Genomic DNA, 18,511 nt, shown 5'->3' on the forward strand with positions numbered 1-18,511 from the left:
CGACCTCAAGTTATCCACCCGCCTCGGCCTCCCAAAGTGCTGGGATTACAGGTATGAGCCACCACACCTGGCCCTCACTGAGTTTTGATTTTCTTGTAGGTTCTGTATTAATTTCTCATGGCTGCTGTAACAAATTACTACAAATCGGTTGGTTTAAAACAACAGAAATTTATACTCTCACAGTTCAGAATGAAATCAAGGTATTGGCAGGGCTGCACTCTCTCTGGAAGCTCTAGGGGAAAATGTACTCTTTGCCTCTTCTAACTTTTAGTGGCTGCCAACATTCCCTGACTTGTGGTCACATCACTCCAATCTCTGTTTTCATAGTCACATGACTTTCACCTCTTCTATTAAATTTCTTATGTGTCTATTATGAGGACACTTGTCATTAGATTTAGTGCTCACCCCAGTAATCCAGGATGATTTTCTCATCTTAAGATTCTTAATTGTATCTGCAAAGACCTTTTTCCAAATAAGGGAACATTAATAGGTTCCAGGGATTTGATGCAGATAGCTTTTGAGGAGCTGTTTTTCAGCCTACCACAGATATCAAACCAGAAATAGTAACGTTGAAGTGATTAAGACATCAGAATATAATGGAGAATCAGAATAATTTATAAATATGATTGATATATTTTTTCCAAATGCTTGGTTGCCTTTTAAAGAGATAAAAGAGGCCAGACACACTTGCTCACTCCTGTAATCCCAGCATTTTGGGAGGCTGAGGTGGGATGATTGCTTGAGTCCAGGAGTTCAAGGTTGCCGTGAGCTCTGATTGTGCCACTGCACCACCTTAGCCTGTGTGACAAAATGAGATCCTGTTTCTAAGCAAATAAATAAATAAATAAAAAGTTTTTAAAGGGATTAAAAAAAATTTGCTGTGGGGGGAAAAGCAATCAGACAGGTAAATTTCTGACTTCGTTGCCAGTCATGTATGATTTTCATTTTAATATATCAACCTTCCTTCTCTCTTCCAGGTCATTGTTGAACCAATAGCTTCTTCTATTTGGGCTTTCTACTCTTTTTCTACATGTCTTTAGCTCTTTTGCTAAAATGTCATTACTAGCAGTATCCATACTAATCATAATTGATCAACAAGAGCTAGCATGGAAAAAGTCACTAGCGAGACTACACCACAGTTAGGAAAATATTTTCAAACCTGATTTCTTATTTCAAATGAGTAATAAACACTTAAAAATCTGAGCCACTGGCCTTTTCTCATCTAGGTAAATGTCCCTAGGGACCCCAGGCTAGATTAGACATTAAACAAGACAAAAATCTTGTGGAGAAAGAGATCAACAGGCACTCAAAGAAGACAGTGGTGTAATACATGTTTTCAAATATATGTCATCTTGTCCCTGTTTCCGCCCACGTTCAGCACAAGCAGCTGCCCTTACTGGTTGCTCAGGTTGGACTGGAAGTGCACTGATTGCTGGTATTTTCCCTTGAGGCATCTTGGCAGCAACTCTGGCAGTTTATATTCTTGGCCATAACAGGGGCTAGGCAGGTGGCTCTGTGCTTTGTCAGTGGCGTGAGTTCTACAGGTGTTTCATACGGCTGGTGACAGGGGACTGCAGCCTGGCAGAGTCTGCTCCCTTGATCTGCCAAGCTTCCCCAATTCAGAAACGAAGGGGCACCTAGACCTTCATCTGTGCTTCCCAAGTGCAGCTCTGCTTTACTGTCAAGTGAAGCTTTCTCTGCTAGAAATTTGTAGGATCTGAGAAGAGAGAAATAATTTGGACATTATGGATTTCTGCATGTCTTCTGCTTCTGGAGAATGGACTTAACTTAGATCTGGCAGCCAGGATGTTGGCAGAGTCCATTTCCAGTGTTGGAGTGAGAATGATGTAATGAAAACAGCTCTGGCCTGAGACATTGGTGGGCAGATCCTTTTCAGCCACCACCTTTCTCGGTGACCTTGACCAGCCCCTTTCCCTTCTCTGTTCCTCAGTTGCCATATTCAAAACAAGAGGATTGGACTAAATGTTCTCTGAGGCATTTCCTAGCTTTACCATCTATCAGATGTATACATTTTAAACCCTCCAGGTTGAGCATTTGGGATCTATGAGAAGGATCACAAGCTGTTTCTTTTCCCAGAAAGAGCTCCCCACGCACACCCTGATGATGCTGATGGTTATATTCAGAGTGCCTCTAAATAAAGTCTAAAAGTATAGGACTGTGGTTAGAGTTAAGAGTAGTTCCCAGTTATGACCATATCAAGCATTCATCAAATGTTAATTGGGCCAGGCGCGGTGGCTCATGCCTGTAAATCCCAGCACTTTGGGAAACTGAGGCAGGTGGATCAGATCACTTTAGGTCAGGAGTTTGAGACCAGTCTGGCCAACATGGTGAAACCCCTTGTCTAGTAAAAATGCAAAAAAATTAGCCAAGCATGGTAGTGAGTGTCTGTAGCCCCAGCTACTCTGGAGGCTGAGGTGAGAGGATCACTTGAATCCGGGAGGTGGAGGTTGCAGTGAGCCGAGATTGCACCACTGCACTCCAGCCTGGGCGATAGAGCGAGACTCTGTCTCAAAAAAAATAAATAAATAAATAAATAAATAAATAAAAATTGTTAATTGGGTGCCACAGACAGCTGCCAGGGCTATAAAGATGGGTAAGATGGAGTTCCTGCCCCAAGGAGCACACATGGAGGAGACAGATGACTAAATCAAGGATTGCATTACAGTGTGATAAGTGCTACTATAAGGTTATTCATCAGGTGCCTTGACACATGGAGGATGGACCTATAAATCTCTCTGCGGTAGTGTCAGGAATGGCTTCCTGGAGGAGGTGGCACATGAGTAGACACTGAAAGGATGAATAGGAATTACCTATGTGAAATGGGGATCAAGTCTCCTAGAATACTCACAAAATGTATGTTTGCCCAACAGATAATTGCCAACTGTCATGGAACACATTGCTCCCTTTAAACACAGGTGTCTCTCTCATTGTCTAATTATTCTCTTGGGCCTGGCACATGGATTGGAACTGTATGTACCTAAATGGAGCCCCAGGGGCAGATCCGGACTAAGCCGGGAAAGCCAAATGGACTCCAGCATTTTTTCTTTTTTGAGACAGGGTCTCGCTCTGTTGCCCAGGCTGGAGTGCACTGGCAGGATCACAGCTCACTGCAGCCTCGACCTCCCAGGTTCAAAGTGATCCTCCTGACAGTGTTCTGAGTTGCTGGGATTACAGGCTTATGCCACCAGGTCCAGCTAATTAATTATTATTATTTTGTAGTGACAGGGTCTTGCTATGTTGCCTAAGCCGGCTAACTTTAATATAGACCCTGAGATAGCAAAACTGTGGGCTCCAGCAATACTGTTTTTGGTATGCCAGTATGAAATGCTTGCAGTCTACATTCCGTACACATAACATTCCCTTCTCTCTCTCTTTCTATTTTTCTTTCTTTTTCCTTTTCGATTGCTGGTGCAAGTTAGGGGGAATGGAATGGAGGGACATAAACGCTGTTGGTTTCTGAGTATTTCTAAGGTCTCCCTGTGACTCTACTTAGTCATGGCAGGCTTCTTGGAGGAGGTGCTGGTAAAGAAAGGTAAGGACTAGCTTGACTAATCAGGCTGGCATCTGAGCTAGGAGAGGCTCCCCGGGTCCCCGGCTGCTCATAGCCCCGCCACACTTCCGTGCCTGTGACCTTTGTTTCTCTCCTAACCTCCCACCAGATAGAACCAGGTTTAATCACTTCCCCTTTTCCCTTCAGTGGCTGGACATATCCATCAGGTTCCTGATTCAAAGCACTTTCAGTCAAACTGGTTCCCCGCGCGGTGCGCCTGGACTGGGGGACTTGGGGCTGCCGGCTAGTTCTCCGCGCTGTGAATTACCTTCCGAGGCGGCGGCGCGGCTCCGCCCCCAGCCCCGCCGGTGGTTCAAGTGCAAGATCCGAGCTGGGAGCGGAGAGGCAACACCCCTGCTCGCACTGCAACCTGCTCCCTTCGGGGAGGGATCCTCCCCGCTCCAGCTTCTGCTCGCCGGGCTCCGCCAGGCTGGAGGGCAGCAGTGCCAGGAGGAACGGAGACCCAGCGCTGCCCGTTAACAGTCCCGGCAGGAAAGCCATCATAATTACTCACCGCGCTAATTGCCCGTCATTAAAGTTCAGGAAACGGTCCGAAGAGGAGCTCCGAGTCGAGGAGGGGGCAGGTGGTGTCTGGGGCTCCCGGCCGGCCAGGGTTAAGCGCTTGCCTGCTCCCTGCCTCCCGGCTTGAAGCCAGCGCGTCTTCAGTGGGAGGCCAGCCACTGCCAGGGACCCGGGAGCGACGCCGCCTGCCCGGCCGGACCCCCTCCCCCACCACGGCCTCTAGAAGGGGGCAGCAAGTGGGGGGTCCCGGGTACCAAGCCCCCTGCCCAGCCGGCACCTGGAGGCACAGAGAGCCAGAGGGGCTGCAGGGACACCGAGATGGCCGATGAGATTGACTGGCTGGACCTGCCCGGCCGGTGGGCCTACGGAGTTGACGGTGGTGGGAGAATCTTCTTCATCAAGTATGTTGGTCTCCCTCTTCTTTTTATTTCAATTTTTTCCTTTAAGTTGTCCAACTTGAAAAGTGGCGGGGTTGGGGGCAGGCTGGAGAAGGTGGGTGAAGCGGTGGGTGAAGCGGTGGCTGCAAGGGCGGGCATGACTAATAAGTTTATCACCATGCCTGTTTGAATGTGTCTCCCGCCTTTTCCTCAATGGGTCAAAGTCCAGCAAAGGCTTGGCATTCTCTCAGCTCGGAGAGGCAGGGCAGGGCAGGGGAGTGCTGCCCTTTCTCCCTCTCCTTGGTCACATGCGAGGCCTCCAGGAGGATGACTAGACTAATGCCCAACCTGGAGTTTTTTCAGCTCCTTCCCTGAAAGGGCCAGAGGTAGGTCTTTCATTTCCCCCCAGACTCTCCTATGGGAAGACTTGGGCTAAGTGACAACATACCAGGAGATCCTGCCTCTGCCACCCAGTTCCTGGCAACCCTCACCCCAGACTCAGCGTGCCCAGGACAGCAGTTCTCCTCTCCTGTCCTGCTTCTTTATGGGGCTGTGGTCAAGAGAGAAGGGCACAATGCCCACTGTATGTTTAGCATTCTTGAGAGAGAGAGCGCCTTTGCTACTCTCAGTAATATATTAGCACTGTTATATTAATTTCATAAACCAAAATGGCTCTGGCATAATCTCATTATAACAAAGTGGCCCTGCTGGCTCTCTTTTGGCTCGCTTCTACTACAGTCATCTTTTGCCAGGATAGACATCTCCCAGAAATATAGCAAGTCTAGAAGCACAGCGTCTTGGACTGTTACCCATACTTGACGAGCTTTTCCTTCCTCAAGATAGCCACTTACAAAACATCAGAGCTGCAAGGAATCTTAGAAGCAATCCCTTCATTTGTCAAACGGGGAACTGAGGTCCAGAGGTATTGAAAGTACCGGTCGAAGAGAAAACCACTTGTTAATCAGAGCTGGGACTCAGCCTAGCATCTGCTGACTGAGTGCACTGCTTCCCCAGGTACCAAACTGCCTTTGCAGGGGCTCAGGCAGGCAGCGGTTTCTCTTTGGTGTTTCTAAGTTTCCACATTTGCTTTAGGCCTTTCTTCTGTAATTGTCACCACCATGATCATAATTGATGTTGTAATTATGTTATCTTAGAAATTAACTCCATTAAAGGTCTTGACCCTAAGTCAGATTCTTAAATAACAGAACTTCTGCAATATTAAAACTGCAGTGACTTGAGACATTAGAGTTTATAAGAATCACCCAAGGAACTTATTAAGCAGGTAGATTCCTGAGCCCTACCTCAGGAGATTCCTATTCAGACCATCTGGGGGAGGGTCTTAGAATGTGAATTTCCATGAGCCCCTCAGGTATACTGATGAAGTGGTTCATTCTCTTCTTTCTTCCTGATCTCTTACTTGCCATCCAGATTATTTTCCTCTTTCATTTTACAAACATTTATTGGGCATCCACTCTTTGCTGCAGTGCTAGGCATGGGAGATAAAAAACAATAAGATGTAGGTTTTTACTTTAAGGTAACAGGGAGAAAACATAAATCAATACTTAGGAAATACTATGGTACATTCTTGAGGCATTTGCAAGATGCTATGGGAAGGAAAGAACTAATGCTCTCCAGGGAGTTCAGTGAAGGCTTCCCAGAGGAGGAAGCATTTGAGCTGATTCTGGAGGAGAGACAAGAGTGAAAGAAGCCTTGGAAGTAGAGGCTTGGGGAAATAAAGGCACCAATGGGGGCTGGGGAACAGGTAACCTAGAGCACTCGGAGAGGTTCAGTGGAGATGGAGTGGAGCTGCTGAATTACTGTAGAGGCCCAGGAGGAAAAGTAGGAAGAGGCAGCTTGAGAGAGCCCTTACGTGCTTAGCTAAGGGGTCTGGACTCCATCCTGTAGGTGATGGGAAGCCAAAGGAGATTTCAAACTGGGACTTGACATCATCAGATCTGCATTTAGAGCCTTCTCTCTGGCAGCTTCATGGGCAGTGATTTGAGGCTGAGCGAGAGGCAGGAGGAGAAACTTAAGGTATGGAAAGCAGTTAGGAAACAGTTGCAAAAGTCCAGGAGACAGCTGATGGGGCCTGAATTAAAATGGTGAGAATAGAAGAGAAGGGGAGGGAGAGATGGGAGAAATCTTCAGGAACCAAATCAGGAATATTCATCTAAAGCTTGAATTCTGGGAAGGGGAGACAATGGGAGGAATCAAAGGTAAAGCTTAGAATTTCCAGCTTGAGTTTGAAAGAGGTCAGGAGTATGGCAAGAGGAGTGCATTTTAGGGGGAGTACCGGTTTAGTGGGGAAACACTGCAGTTGATGTCCCTGGGGGACATTCAGGAGATGCTGTCTAACAGACACCTGGATATACAGGATAGAGTTTGAAGAGAGACGCCTGGGCTGGAAAAGGGTCATCATGTGGGGGTAGAACCACCCAGAATAGTGCGAGGGAAAAGACAGGAGTATACCCAGGCAGCACCAGTGTTAAGGAAGGGATAGAGGAACAGAGGCCAGGTTGGAGAGTAAGACCGAGAGGTTGCAGAGGTGGGCGGCACCAGGACCAGGGTAGAATGCCACCCCAGAAGGCAAGGAAGAGGGATGTTAAGAAGAAAAAAGGAATTCAACAGTATTGGATGCAGCAGACAAGCCAAATGGGCCAAAGGCTAAAAAACACCTAGTGGATTTAGGAGAGGGGGAGGCCTTTAATGACATCTAGGAAAGTGGTTTCAGGAGAGGGCTGGGAACAGAAACCAGGTTGCAGGGGATTGGTGAATGAAAGGCCAGGAAGTGGAGAAAGCTAGGAGAGACTACTGTCAAAGGTTTGGTCAGGAATGAGGAGTGTGAGACAGGAAGCTGCCAGGGGACATGGCATTGAGAGGGAGGCAGAGTACTGAGACTATAGAAGACACAGACAGAGGAGGAGAATAAAGGGATGGACCCCAGAAAGAGAGAGGAGGTGAAGATGCAAGGCTGGGATGCTCAACAGAGAAAAGATGGGAGAGAAGGGGGACGATAACCCAGGCAGAGAGATTAGCCTTAAAGGGGAGAGAAGGCTACCTATTCTCCAGAGGAAGACAAGTATTAAAGGATGGGTGAGAATCTGGGTAAGTTTTGGTGGTGAGGTGATTGGGCATACTGGGAAAGCTCCCACCTAATCTTTTCTATTTTTTCTTCGATTAAGAGATAAGATCCTCTGCGCAGGAGAGGGGCTGGGTAGCAGAGGCAGGCCTGGGACCTGAGATTAGCGGGAAAGCCTTGGAGCTCTCTGCGGATGACAACTGACTGGGGACCTTGAAGAAGATTCTAGGTGGCACTCAGGGCTCAGCTAAGCTGGGAGACTGGATTTGCAGTGACCCCAGTCCTCCCAGGCCCAGTTCCCCCATCAGCCCAGTGCTGGAGTGGAGACGGCCTGTGACTGTCCCAGATGGGGGTGCTGACAAGGGGTGCAAGGGGTGCAAGATGGTGCAAGGACAAGGGGAAGAGGAAGTTGAGGGTTGTGATGGAATGTCAAGGGTGTGATAGGGTTGTCTGTGATATCCAGTGGGGCAGAGATAGATGGGAAGTCTGAGGGGGCTGACAGTGTACAAGGAGGGGAGAGTCAGGGGCTGGAAAATCTCAGGAGAGATGTATTGGAGGTGAGGGCACTGGCTGACTTCCTCTCCAAGCCCTTCCTTTTTATTGGCTTCCTCTTCCACTGCCTCCGAGAACCAAAGCTAAGACCAGAGACCCAGTATGTTAGAGTCTTCTTCAGTGGTGCCCGAGCTCAGAGGTCACTAGAACAGTGACTTTGTTTTTTTCTCTGCTTATCAGAGGGGTAGGTTAGCTGGGAGATCTCTTCCTGTAACAGATGTCCAACTTTAGAGAAAATTAGTGGAGTCAATAGAAAAAAAAGTATATGTTTACACCAACACTAGTACACAAATGTTCCTAGTAGCTTTATTTGTAGTGGCCCACAACTGAAAACAACCTGTAAGTTCAGCAACAGGTGAATGAATGAATACACTGTGATGTTTCCTACAATGGAACACTATTCAGCAATCAAATGGAATCAAACGACCACATGCCACAACATGGACAAAAGCATGAACGTCAGACAACTGGGTGCTGTGGTTCACACTGTAATCCCAGTGCTTTGGGAGGCCAAGGCAAGAGGATCACTTGAGGTCAGGAGTTTGCAACCAACCTGGGCAACATAGTAAAACTTTGTCTCTGAAAAAAAATAGCCAGAGGCCAGGTGTGGTGGCTCATACCTATAATCCCAGCACTTTGGGATGCCGAGGCACTTGAGGTCAGGAGTTTGAGATCAGCCTGGCCAACATGATGAAACCCCGTCTCTACTAAAAATACAAGAAAAATTTACCAGGCATGGTGGTGCATGCCTGTAACTCTAGCTACTTGGGTGGCTGAGGTGGGAGGATTGTTTGAACCCAGGAGGCAGAGGTTTCAGTGGGCCAAGATTGTGCCACTGCACACTCCAGCCTGGGTGACTGAGCGATACTCCATCTCAAAAAAAAAAAAAAGTCAGACATGGTGGTGCATGCCTGTAGTCCTACCTACTCAGGGGGCTGAGGAGGGAGGGTTGCTTGAGCCCAGAAGTTTGAGGCTACAAATGACTCTATGATTGTGCCACTGCACTCCAGCCTGGATGGCAGAGTGAGACTGTCTCAAAAAAAAAAAAAAAAAAAAAATCAGGCAAAGATGTATGATTGTATGATTGCATGATTCTATTGTATGACTGTATGATTCTATTTATATAAAACTCTAGAAAATGCAACTAATCTACAGTAACAGAAAACAAATCAGTTGTTGGGGAGAGGGGTGAGGATAGAAAGAGCTAGGGGTGGTAGCTGGAAAGGAGGAATTACAAAGGGCCACAGAGAAAGTTTGGGAATTCATTATCTTGATTTTGGTGGCAGTTCCACAGGTTTATAGATAAGTCAAAACTATTAAATTGTAAATTTTATAGGGAGTTTATTCAATATCTCACTTTAATAAAAGTTTAATGGAGTCTTTCTTAGTGGAGTTTATTCTACATCCATTATACCTTAAAGACACTGAGTAGAGTCTTGGCCTGGGCTCCAAGACACCATCCTAAAGCCTGGGTGATCCAGGTGATCTGAGAGTCCCTTCCTCCACATACCTGAAGTAGCCAAGACAGTCAGGTGCTTCTTGCTGGGTCACATCTGGCTCTGGAAAAGTCTGTGTCACTTGGTCGGTGGGGATTGAGAAATGATGATGACTTCATCTGCCATTGAATCTACAACCCAGAGGGTCTGTGTTGCTGGGGAGCCTGCCTTGCTGGGTGTGAGGTATCAGAAAGAGTTTTGTCAGGGACAGATCTAGGTCTGAATCCTGTCTTCATCACTTACTGGTTGTGACTTTGGCCAAATTTCTTAACTTCTCTGAACCTCAGATTCATAATGTGTAAAATTCCTAGTGTGAGGGAATGTCGTGAATGAAAAATACGTAGCATTGTTGACACACAAGGACTATGGGTTCACTCAGTCTCCTCCTTTTCTTATCCATTAGAGAAACTGCCAGTTAAGGACCTTCCTTGTTCTTCCCACCTGCCTTTAGCAATCATCTCTAACATTGCCTCTGTCATGAAGCCTTCATGCTTCTCCTTCCTTAACCTCATGCCAGGTAACACTCGTTTCTTTGTGATGGTATCACACTTTTTACGCATACTTACAATAGGGATTATAGTGCCTATCACATTGTATTGCAGCTATCTTTTTATGCATCTATTTCCCAGTGGGTTGTAGATTCTTTGAGGTTAGGGATTCGATATTACTCATCTTGAAACCCTCAGAGTGTACTCCGTAAATAATACTCTGTGAATGTGAACGAATGAACAGCCTTGTGGACGCTCCCATCTCGTGTGTCTGGGATTGAATAGTCGGTGTTAATGTGAATCTGGAGATGAGTGTCCCACTCAGAAAAACCTCTCTTGTAGCTGACACTTTCTTATTGGTCTTTCTGTAGCGATGAGGAAAAGTCAACCAGCTGGGTGCACCCTGGAACAAAGTCACCCATCCAGAGTGGACATACCTCCTGCCCAGGTAAGGATCCTCTGTCCCCGCCTTTACAATCGAGGAGGATGCAATAGCTTGAGGTGGCAGCAGGAATTCTGTGCCCCAACTTTGCTTCTGACTTTTTCCTTTCTCCATGGATGGACTCAGCTTAGCATTTGGACTGCCATCTGGGGGAGACTGCAGGCTGGTTGGAGCTCACCTCAGTGTCTCTCCAGGCTTCCACCTCCAAAATTGGTGTCTGAGACAGACCTTTGAGGACAGAGGTTTTTACTCTTCTTTCATCCCTCTGCCCAGTCAGAAAATCCCCTGTCTCAAGGGCTCTTGCACTGACAGAAGCCAGCCTCCAGTGCTGCGCTCTAGAACTTTATGTCATGATGGAAGTGTTCTCTTTCTGCTCTGCCCAATACAATTGCCATGAGCCACATGTGGCAATGAACAAATGAAATACAAGCATCACTGAGGGCTTGATTTTTCTTTTTCTTTTTTTTTTTTTTTTTGACAGAGTCTCACTCTGTCGCACAGGCTGGAGTGCAGTGGTACGATCTCGGCTCACTGCAACCTCTGCCTCCACAGGTCAAAACAATCCTCTGCCTCAGCCCCTCAAATAGCTGGGATTACAGGCGTGTGCCACTACACCCAGCTAATTTTTTTTATTTTTAGTAGAGATGGGGTTTTGCCATGTTGGCCAGGCTGGTCCTGACCTCAGGTGATCCACCCACCTCGACTTCCCAAAGTGCTGGGACTACAGGTGTGAGCCACTGTGCCCAGATGGATTTTTAATCCTAATTAATTCAAATGTAAATGACCCCACGTGGCTAGTGGGAGCGCCTGTTTCTCCCACTGAGGAGAAACGTGAAAGGGGACAAGGCTGACATTGCTGCTGATTATGGAGAAAATATCACTGGTAGCCCTCAGGGCTAGTGGGAAAGGTGAGACACAAACAGGTCAGCAATGAAGAAACAACCAAAGAAAAAGATTTCAGTCTAAGTTGTTGAGGTAGAGACATCAAGACTCACAAGGCCTGGGTACTTTAAGTGAACAGCCATTCATCCTCCTCATGACGCCACCACAGGCCAGTAAGAGGGGGCGTGAGTTACAATGTGGGGAGATCTCTCACCCCCTCTTGCCTTCCAGCCCTTCACTGGACTGAACCCCAGGCGCCTGGTTCCAGGGCCTCCGTCACTCATGGGCATGGCTGGCACTGCTGGACACACAGGATGAAGCCTTTGACTTGTTCAGAGTCCTTTTCTTTTTAGCTTCTGAGCTGGGATCATTGCTGGAAGAGAGAGACTTCAGGGGTCATGGAATTCGACTCTTCATTTTATGGTAGAAAAGTTGAAGAGCAGAGAGGAAGTACCTGGCTCAAGGCCACTTGACTAATAAGCAAAGTGGTGTCATGGTTAAAGTCATACATTTTGGAGGCAGAGAAATCTGAACTCAATTGTGGCTCTATTTCTTTCAGTGTGGTCTTGTACTAGGGGTTTAATTCTTCTCGGACTTAGCTTCTTCATCTTTATAATGGGGAGAGGATTATGAACCTCAAAAAAGTAGTAGCAGACATTACATCAGAGAGGTGGTTCCGAAAATGGAGGTAGCTGCTGCTGTTATTGTCACCATCATTATTTCCAACTTGCAGCAAGGGCTCCTGACTCTACGGCCAGGGCTGTTTTCTTCTACCAGGTTGATGGTGGTGTCACCTTCAGTGTTTCAGCTGTTTACAGGTTGAGTCCATTCACTTCATTATCATCCTAGCTGGAGTGGAAGATGAATACCAGTCTGTGAGCCAATGCTTTCATTTTTGGCTGCAGCCAACTGGTTGTCTAAGGCTGGGAAGGGGTTAAGATGCCCCCGGAGCTTGCCGGGAGGGCAGCTGCCTCAGCGGGCACTCCGCCTGGATGGGAATATAAGCACTCTTGGTGTTGCCCAGGCAGAGAGGGCAGTGTGGAGGGAAGTTGCTAGAAAAAGGCAGGGGACATAATCCACACTGGCCTCTTTCCCAGGCACATCACAGTGCCAGAATTATTTATGATTCTGACCCAATGGGGATCCCTCTACTTGGGGAGGATGCCAACCCACACCCTCCTGAATGGCAGCATCCTCCCACAGAGACAGAGGGGAACAAGTAGCATTTATGGAGCAGCACAGAGGAAAGAGTGTGGGCTTTGGAGGCAGCACAGCAGCACTCACATCCCGGCCCAGACACTTCCTGTGTGACCTTGAGCCAGTTGATGAACCTGTCTGGGCCTCCATTTCCTCATCTGTCATTGGTGAAAATGTTTTGGAGGACACCTGTTGTATAATGTTGCTATACAGATTAAATGCACTAGCAGAGGTAAAGTGCATAGCTTAGAGGAAGGAAGCACTCGCTAAGTGGTAGCTGGTGTGATAGGTGGGCCATGTCCTGGCCGGAGCTGGGCTTGCTGGCTGCCCTGTTTTGCTGAAACAGCACCATCACCATCAGCAGCAACTGTGGAAATACAGACCCTTGATAAATACAGGTGAATAAAATGAATGATTAGAAACTGGACCCGCTACTCTGCAGAACCCAGGCACTGCTCCCCAGAAGCTGGTGCCTCAAGGCAGCTGCTAACATGGCAGGAGACTGTCAGACCAGCAGAGAATAGCTATGCTTTGTAAGACTTCATACACAAGGCAGGCGTGTGGACTGACCAGAAAGGTGGCAGTCACTGTCCATCAAGAGAATCCCCACCTGTTTTCCAATATGTCAGCCAGGGGCTCGCACTCCCAAAAGGAATGTTCTCAGCCAGCTCCCTGACTGTCCCCACCTCTGACAGTGGACTCTCTTGGGTCTCTCAGAAGGCTCCTCCTCCTCAGCCATGGGGTGAAGGAATCCTGTTTGCTGGGGAGGCGGGATGCTGCCCAGGGTGGCTGTTTTGGGAGAGCGAGTGGGATGATATAGAGCCTACGAGTGATCTTGGGAGATGGAGGTGCTATGCCCACCTGTGGGGGCTGCCTGGGTGCCTCCTGGCCACTGTCAACTTCCTTGTTCACACTGAGATTCTGTGATTCTCCTCTGAGCATTTCCGTGGCTAAATTTTTTGTTCAGAGACACTATTAAAGATTGTAAAAACTGCAAGTCTCTTCATTTTCCTGGGGCTGATTTCCTAGGTCCTTGGTGTCCTGTCCAGAAGCAGCAGAGCCTGATGGCCATAACACTGGCCTGGGATTTGGAAACTTGAGTCTTACTCGGATCTTGGGTGTTAATGATCTGTGAAGAGTTCCTGGGGCAAGTGACCTGCCCTTCTGGTTAGATGATCCTGAGGACACTTCCGGGGAAGCGTCTGTGTGTTCACTGTTGTATCCAGGGGCTGGCACAGGGCCTGGCGCACAGTAGATGCTCAGCAAAGATTTGTTGAATGAATGAGTGCGTCCTACCAAGCAATGATCCATTCGGTCACTTCACCGCTCATTGACGGAGAACATCCCGTCCACTCCCGTGTCTCTCATTATTTGCTGGGAATCTCACTGCTAGAAATCACGGACAAAAAAGGATGGAATGGTTGGTTTCAACTCGACTGGCTTATCTTTGGATTTTCCTGACTGTTCAGGCACCCATCCCTCCTAAGTGCAGGTGGGGTTTGTGGGAAGACAGGAAGAGAAGAGAGGTTGATCCCAGGGTATCTCATTCTGGTGATTTTGCTTCCTCACAGGTTTGCCCAAGGGCTGGGAAGTGGATTCCACCCAGGAAGGAGCTGTGTATTTCATCAAGTGAGTAAGACTCAGTTTGCTTTCTGATGTCGCTGTTGGTTCTGCTTTCGTCCTTGTCAGGAGGAGAGATGGTTAAAGTGTCTGGTTTTTCACTGAAGGCACTGCTGGGTCTGTGACTGGCTAGTAGGTGCCGAGGCTCCTGAGAGCTGAGATAGAGATGGGAACGTATGTATCAGTGTGCCTGTTTATGTTGGCCTGGGTAGTAACCAGTGTCAGTCCTGGTAAATTTCCTGAGGTGGGGTGGGTGGAGTTTTGGTCTGGGCTGTACTGGTGGGAAGGAGATGGCTCAACAAAGTAGAGGAATGAGGCTGTTCTAGACACACAGGCAGAGGTTCAGAGGCAGGAGATGGAGCCACGGGGCAGGATGTGGAGCCAGTGGGAAGGGGAGGTGTCCATGGGGTGTACGAAGGAGGACACCAGACTAGTGGTGGCAAGGCCAGCTCTGGTCACTCTTGCTCTTGTGGACGGGGGCACCTGTGATTCTGGGGGAGGTTTGTGTGGGTGGAGATGCTCTATTTTCCTCCTAGGAGTTGGGTAGGCCCCTCTGTGAGCTGGGGAGCCCTTATTTCCTGCCGTGGCTAAAGGTGTGCCTTGGGAAGTTGCCCTGGACTTAACCTTGGAAGCAGAAGACACAGCTCTTTGGGCTGGGGTGGTGCATGAGCTACCCAGTTGAACTCACTTCTCTCTGCCTTGGCCTGGGTCTCTCCATCTCCCAGACAGGCTGGGAGCTGGTTTCATTCGCAAGGGTGAGGCTCAGCGTGCACAGGCCTGTGGGCCTCACCCTCTGGTCTGGCCTCAGATTCTGCAGGGATGGTGAAGCGCCTCTGCCCAGCTGCCTGGGGCAATGGCACCACCAGAGGGAGCCCCAGTCTAGCCAGGGGAGGAAGGACCTTTGCCTCATCCCCTTTCCCTCCCTCTCTGCTTTGAAATCCTCATCTGTGTGTACTAGGAGGGGTTACCTTTCCATCCCCCACCGCCAAGATCTGCCAGCACTTAGATCTGCCATCATCTACCACCTACATCAGCTTAGCTGCTAACCTATTCTTTTTTTTTTTTTTAAAGACAGAGTCTCACTCTGTCACCCAGGCTGGAGTGCAGTGGTGTGATCTCAGTTCACTGCAATTTCCACCTCCCAGGTTCAAGTGATTCTCGTGCTTCTGCCTCCTGAGTAGCTAAGACTACAGGTGCCCGCCACCACACCTAGCTAATTGTTGTATTTTTGATTGAGATGGGGTTTTGCCATGTTGGCCAGGCTGGTCTCGAACTCCTGGTCTCCAGGGATCCATTCACCTTGGCCTCCCAAAGTGCTGGGATTACAGGTGTGAGCCACCATGCCTGGGCCTGTTAACCATATTCTTAAAGCAAAAGCAAATTTTTCTTTTCTTTTTCTTTTTCCTCCTCCTTTTCTTCCTCCTCCTCCTCCTCCTCCTTTTCTTCCTCCTCCTCCTCCTCCTCCTCTTTCTCTTCCTTCTCCTCCTCCTCTTTTTCCTCCTCCTCCTCTTCCTCCTCCTCCTCCTCCTCCTTTTCTTCCTCCTCCTCCTCCTCCTCCTCCTTCTTCCTTTCAAAGTATCTGTTCTGGAAATTATTCTAATATCACATGACAGTTATAGGCTGAGCTTTTCCTAAGTTTGGACCCACATGCTTCTTGCTTCAAGTAAGAATTGTGAATTGTTTCTTCTTTTCTCCCTCTTGCAGATACCATCTTCATATTCCTTTCTGTACATGGCTCTAGAGACTATTTATTAAACACTTTCACATGTATTACGGCATCTCACCAGTCCCTAGAAACGTACCTGTCCACCTCTCTCTGACCTTGCGTCCCATGACTGGCAGGCTGTGCTCCCATCTTCCCTTCCCTCCATCATGTCAAAACCATTCCTACCTCAGAGCCTTGGCACTTGCTGCTCCCCCTGCCTGGGAGCACTCTCCTCCCATTTACACACACGGTTCCGACTTCTGGATTAGCTACAATGTCACCTCCTCAGAGAGGCCATGCCTGACTGCTCCGCCTGAATTCCCCCACCCCTCCACATTTACTTTTCTTCACAGCACCGGGCACTACCTGAAACATGTTTGTGTACGTATATGTTTGGTTATGTATTGCTGGCCCCCTCTGCTGCATAGTCCTGGGAGCAGATTCTGGCTATTGTGTTTTTCACTCCCTCCTAGAACCTTTCTGGTGCATGATAGGAATCCAGTATTTCCTGAAATGAATTCATGCATGTAAAACATTGGGAGATAAACAACAGAGGCATAATTGATTTCTGCTTCAGTTACCAGCCCAGAGCTTTCTTCTGAGCACCCCCAATTTAATGTATCCAGACTTGAAATCATTGCTTCTCTGCGCCGGTTCCACCTTTTCTAGAAATACCACCAAAGCAGAGCCCTCAGAGATATCCTCAACCTTTCCCTCTCTCACACCTCCCCCACAGGTCCTGTCAATTCTCCTCCCAATTATCTCTCAACCCACCCACTTTTCATCATCCCCATAGCCATGGCCTGAGTTCAGGCCCACATGGACTCTCACTTCCATTATTGTAGAAGCTTCCCAACTGATCTTCCTGCCTCCAGGTCATAATGCTGCAAAAGTGCTTTCCTCTAGAATTCAAATTTGGTCATATCATTCTCCATTAAAAACTTTGCATGTTTCCTATCACTTACAGGATAAAATCTAAATTCCTTATCTGGGCACATAAAGGGCGTCATAGTCTCACTCCCGCCCCCCTTCCCAGCCTCACCTCCCACACTCCCCAGCTGGCTCTTTAGCCCTCTCCTCTAGCCCTACCAAATCACTTGTGGTTCCCTCAACGTCCACTTCCCTTCCATGCATCTGGGCCTTTGTAGGTGCCAATGTCTCCTCACATGGCCTGTGTCCACCTGAGAACACTTGTTCTTCCTTCAAACCCTGCCCATGACATCACTTCTTCAGCGATGTGTCCGTGTATTGTAGTTATTTGCTTATACTTGTGTCATTTTCCACTAGATTAGTAACTCTCCAACTGGAGCACGTATCACAATCACTGGAGGGTTTGTTGGAGCACAGATAGCTGGGCCCTACCCCTAGAGTTTTGGATTCAGAGGGTCTAGAATTTGCATTTCCAACACATTCTCAGGTTATGCTGCTGCGGCTGCTCTGGGGTCCACACTTTGAGAACCAGTAGCCTAGACTGAAAACTCATCAAGGGCAGGGGCAACACAGGGGGGCCGTAAAGTCTGGAGACACAGGCAATATTGTTTAATCATCAACCAGCCATGAATTCTGTGTTCACATACATTTCCAGACCCGGTGGTCATTCTGTACATCATAGCAGCAGCCGCCACTCTAGGAGCTAAGTGCTTTATGACATTATCTCATTTACTCCTCACCGCACCTTTATGAGGAGGTTCTATCATCCCGGTTTTAGCAAATAATGGAAAAACTGTCTCTTCGTATGTGTTACTCAATGTTACAAAGCTTGTATTAATAGAAAGCAAGCGGGGAGGCAGCCTCATGTGTGCTTGATTTCACATCTTAGCATGATGGCACGGCTGCTTCCCAGCATCCTTGGCATCTTGCTTGGACAAAGGAAGTGCTTAGTAAGTTCCTGCTGAATGAGTAAATGAATGAATGAACGACTGACTCGCTGTTCTTTCCTATTTTCACAGTTCCCACAAAGGTTTATGACATTTGGTTGGTGGATGAGTTAGAAACTCGAACGATTTCAGACATGGATTCCAAGTAATAATAAAAGCCAGACACCTGGAGGAGCTATTTTGTTTCTTTTAGTGTGGATGAGGGAGGGAAATTTCAATGAGCAAATATTGACATCTGCCCTGGAGCAGAGAAGTATGTTAATTGTGTGTCAACAAGCTCTTTCTTTCAGGGTATTTAGGAAGTGACTCTCATAGTATCCACAACAGACGTATCTCTTGAGTGTGGCTGTGGTTTTAAAGGTGTCATTTACTGGGAAGAGCGGTGGGAGGAGGAGAGAACAGGGGAAAGGGTAAAACGTGGGAGAAACGCACTGCAAGCCTGCATGCACTTACCGCAAGGATCCACAAGAGGGCTCCAGAGCACACGTGATGGCCCCACAAGGCTTTCAGGGGTTTGCTCACAGAGTGTCTCCCCAGGCTGATGGCGTCTTCTCGGAGGTGACAGGGCCACCTTTCCCATCCCCTGCCACATCCCAGCCATAGTGGGTCTGGTAGCTGTCTTTCTGATGCTTAAAGATCTAGCTATGTAACACCCATTCCTGCTCAACAGGAAGTCTTCCCCCGCCCCCTTGTCTCCTTCTCC

At 48.1% G+C, this 18,511-nt stretch overlaps 1 protein-coding gene across 1 annotated transcript in view; it reads left to right on the forward strand.

Moving 5' to 3' along the window:
• The first annotated feature begins 3,935 nt into the window (after nt 1-3,935).
• Nucleotides 3,936-18,511, forward strand: part of PLEKHA6 (pleckstrin homology domain containing, family A member 6) — a 156,702-nt gene continuing 142,126 nt past the window's right edge. The window contains exons 1-3 of the mRNA XM_011990450.1: nt 3,936-4,494; nt 10,457-10,533; nt 14,178-14,235. Of these exons, the coding sequence (XP_011845840.1) occupies nt 4,412-4,494; nt 10,457-10,533; nt 14,178-14,235 (218 nt within the window). The 5' untranslated portion in view covers nt 3,936-4,411. The remainder of the gene's footprint in view (nt 4,495-10,456; nt 10,534-14,177; nt 14,236-18,511) is intronic.

This window comes from Mandrillus leucophaeus, unplaced genomic scaffold (genome assembly GCF_000951045.1).
Source record: "Mandrillus leucophaeus isolate KB7577 unplaced genomic scaffold, Mleu.le_1.0 Scaffold38, whole genome shotgun sequence".
NCBI lineage: Eukaryota > Metazoa > Chordata > Mammalia > Primates > Cercopithecidae > Mandrillus > Mandrillus leucophaeus.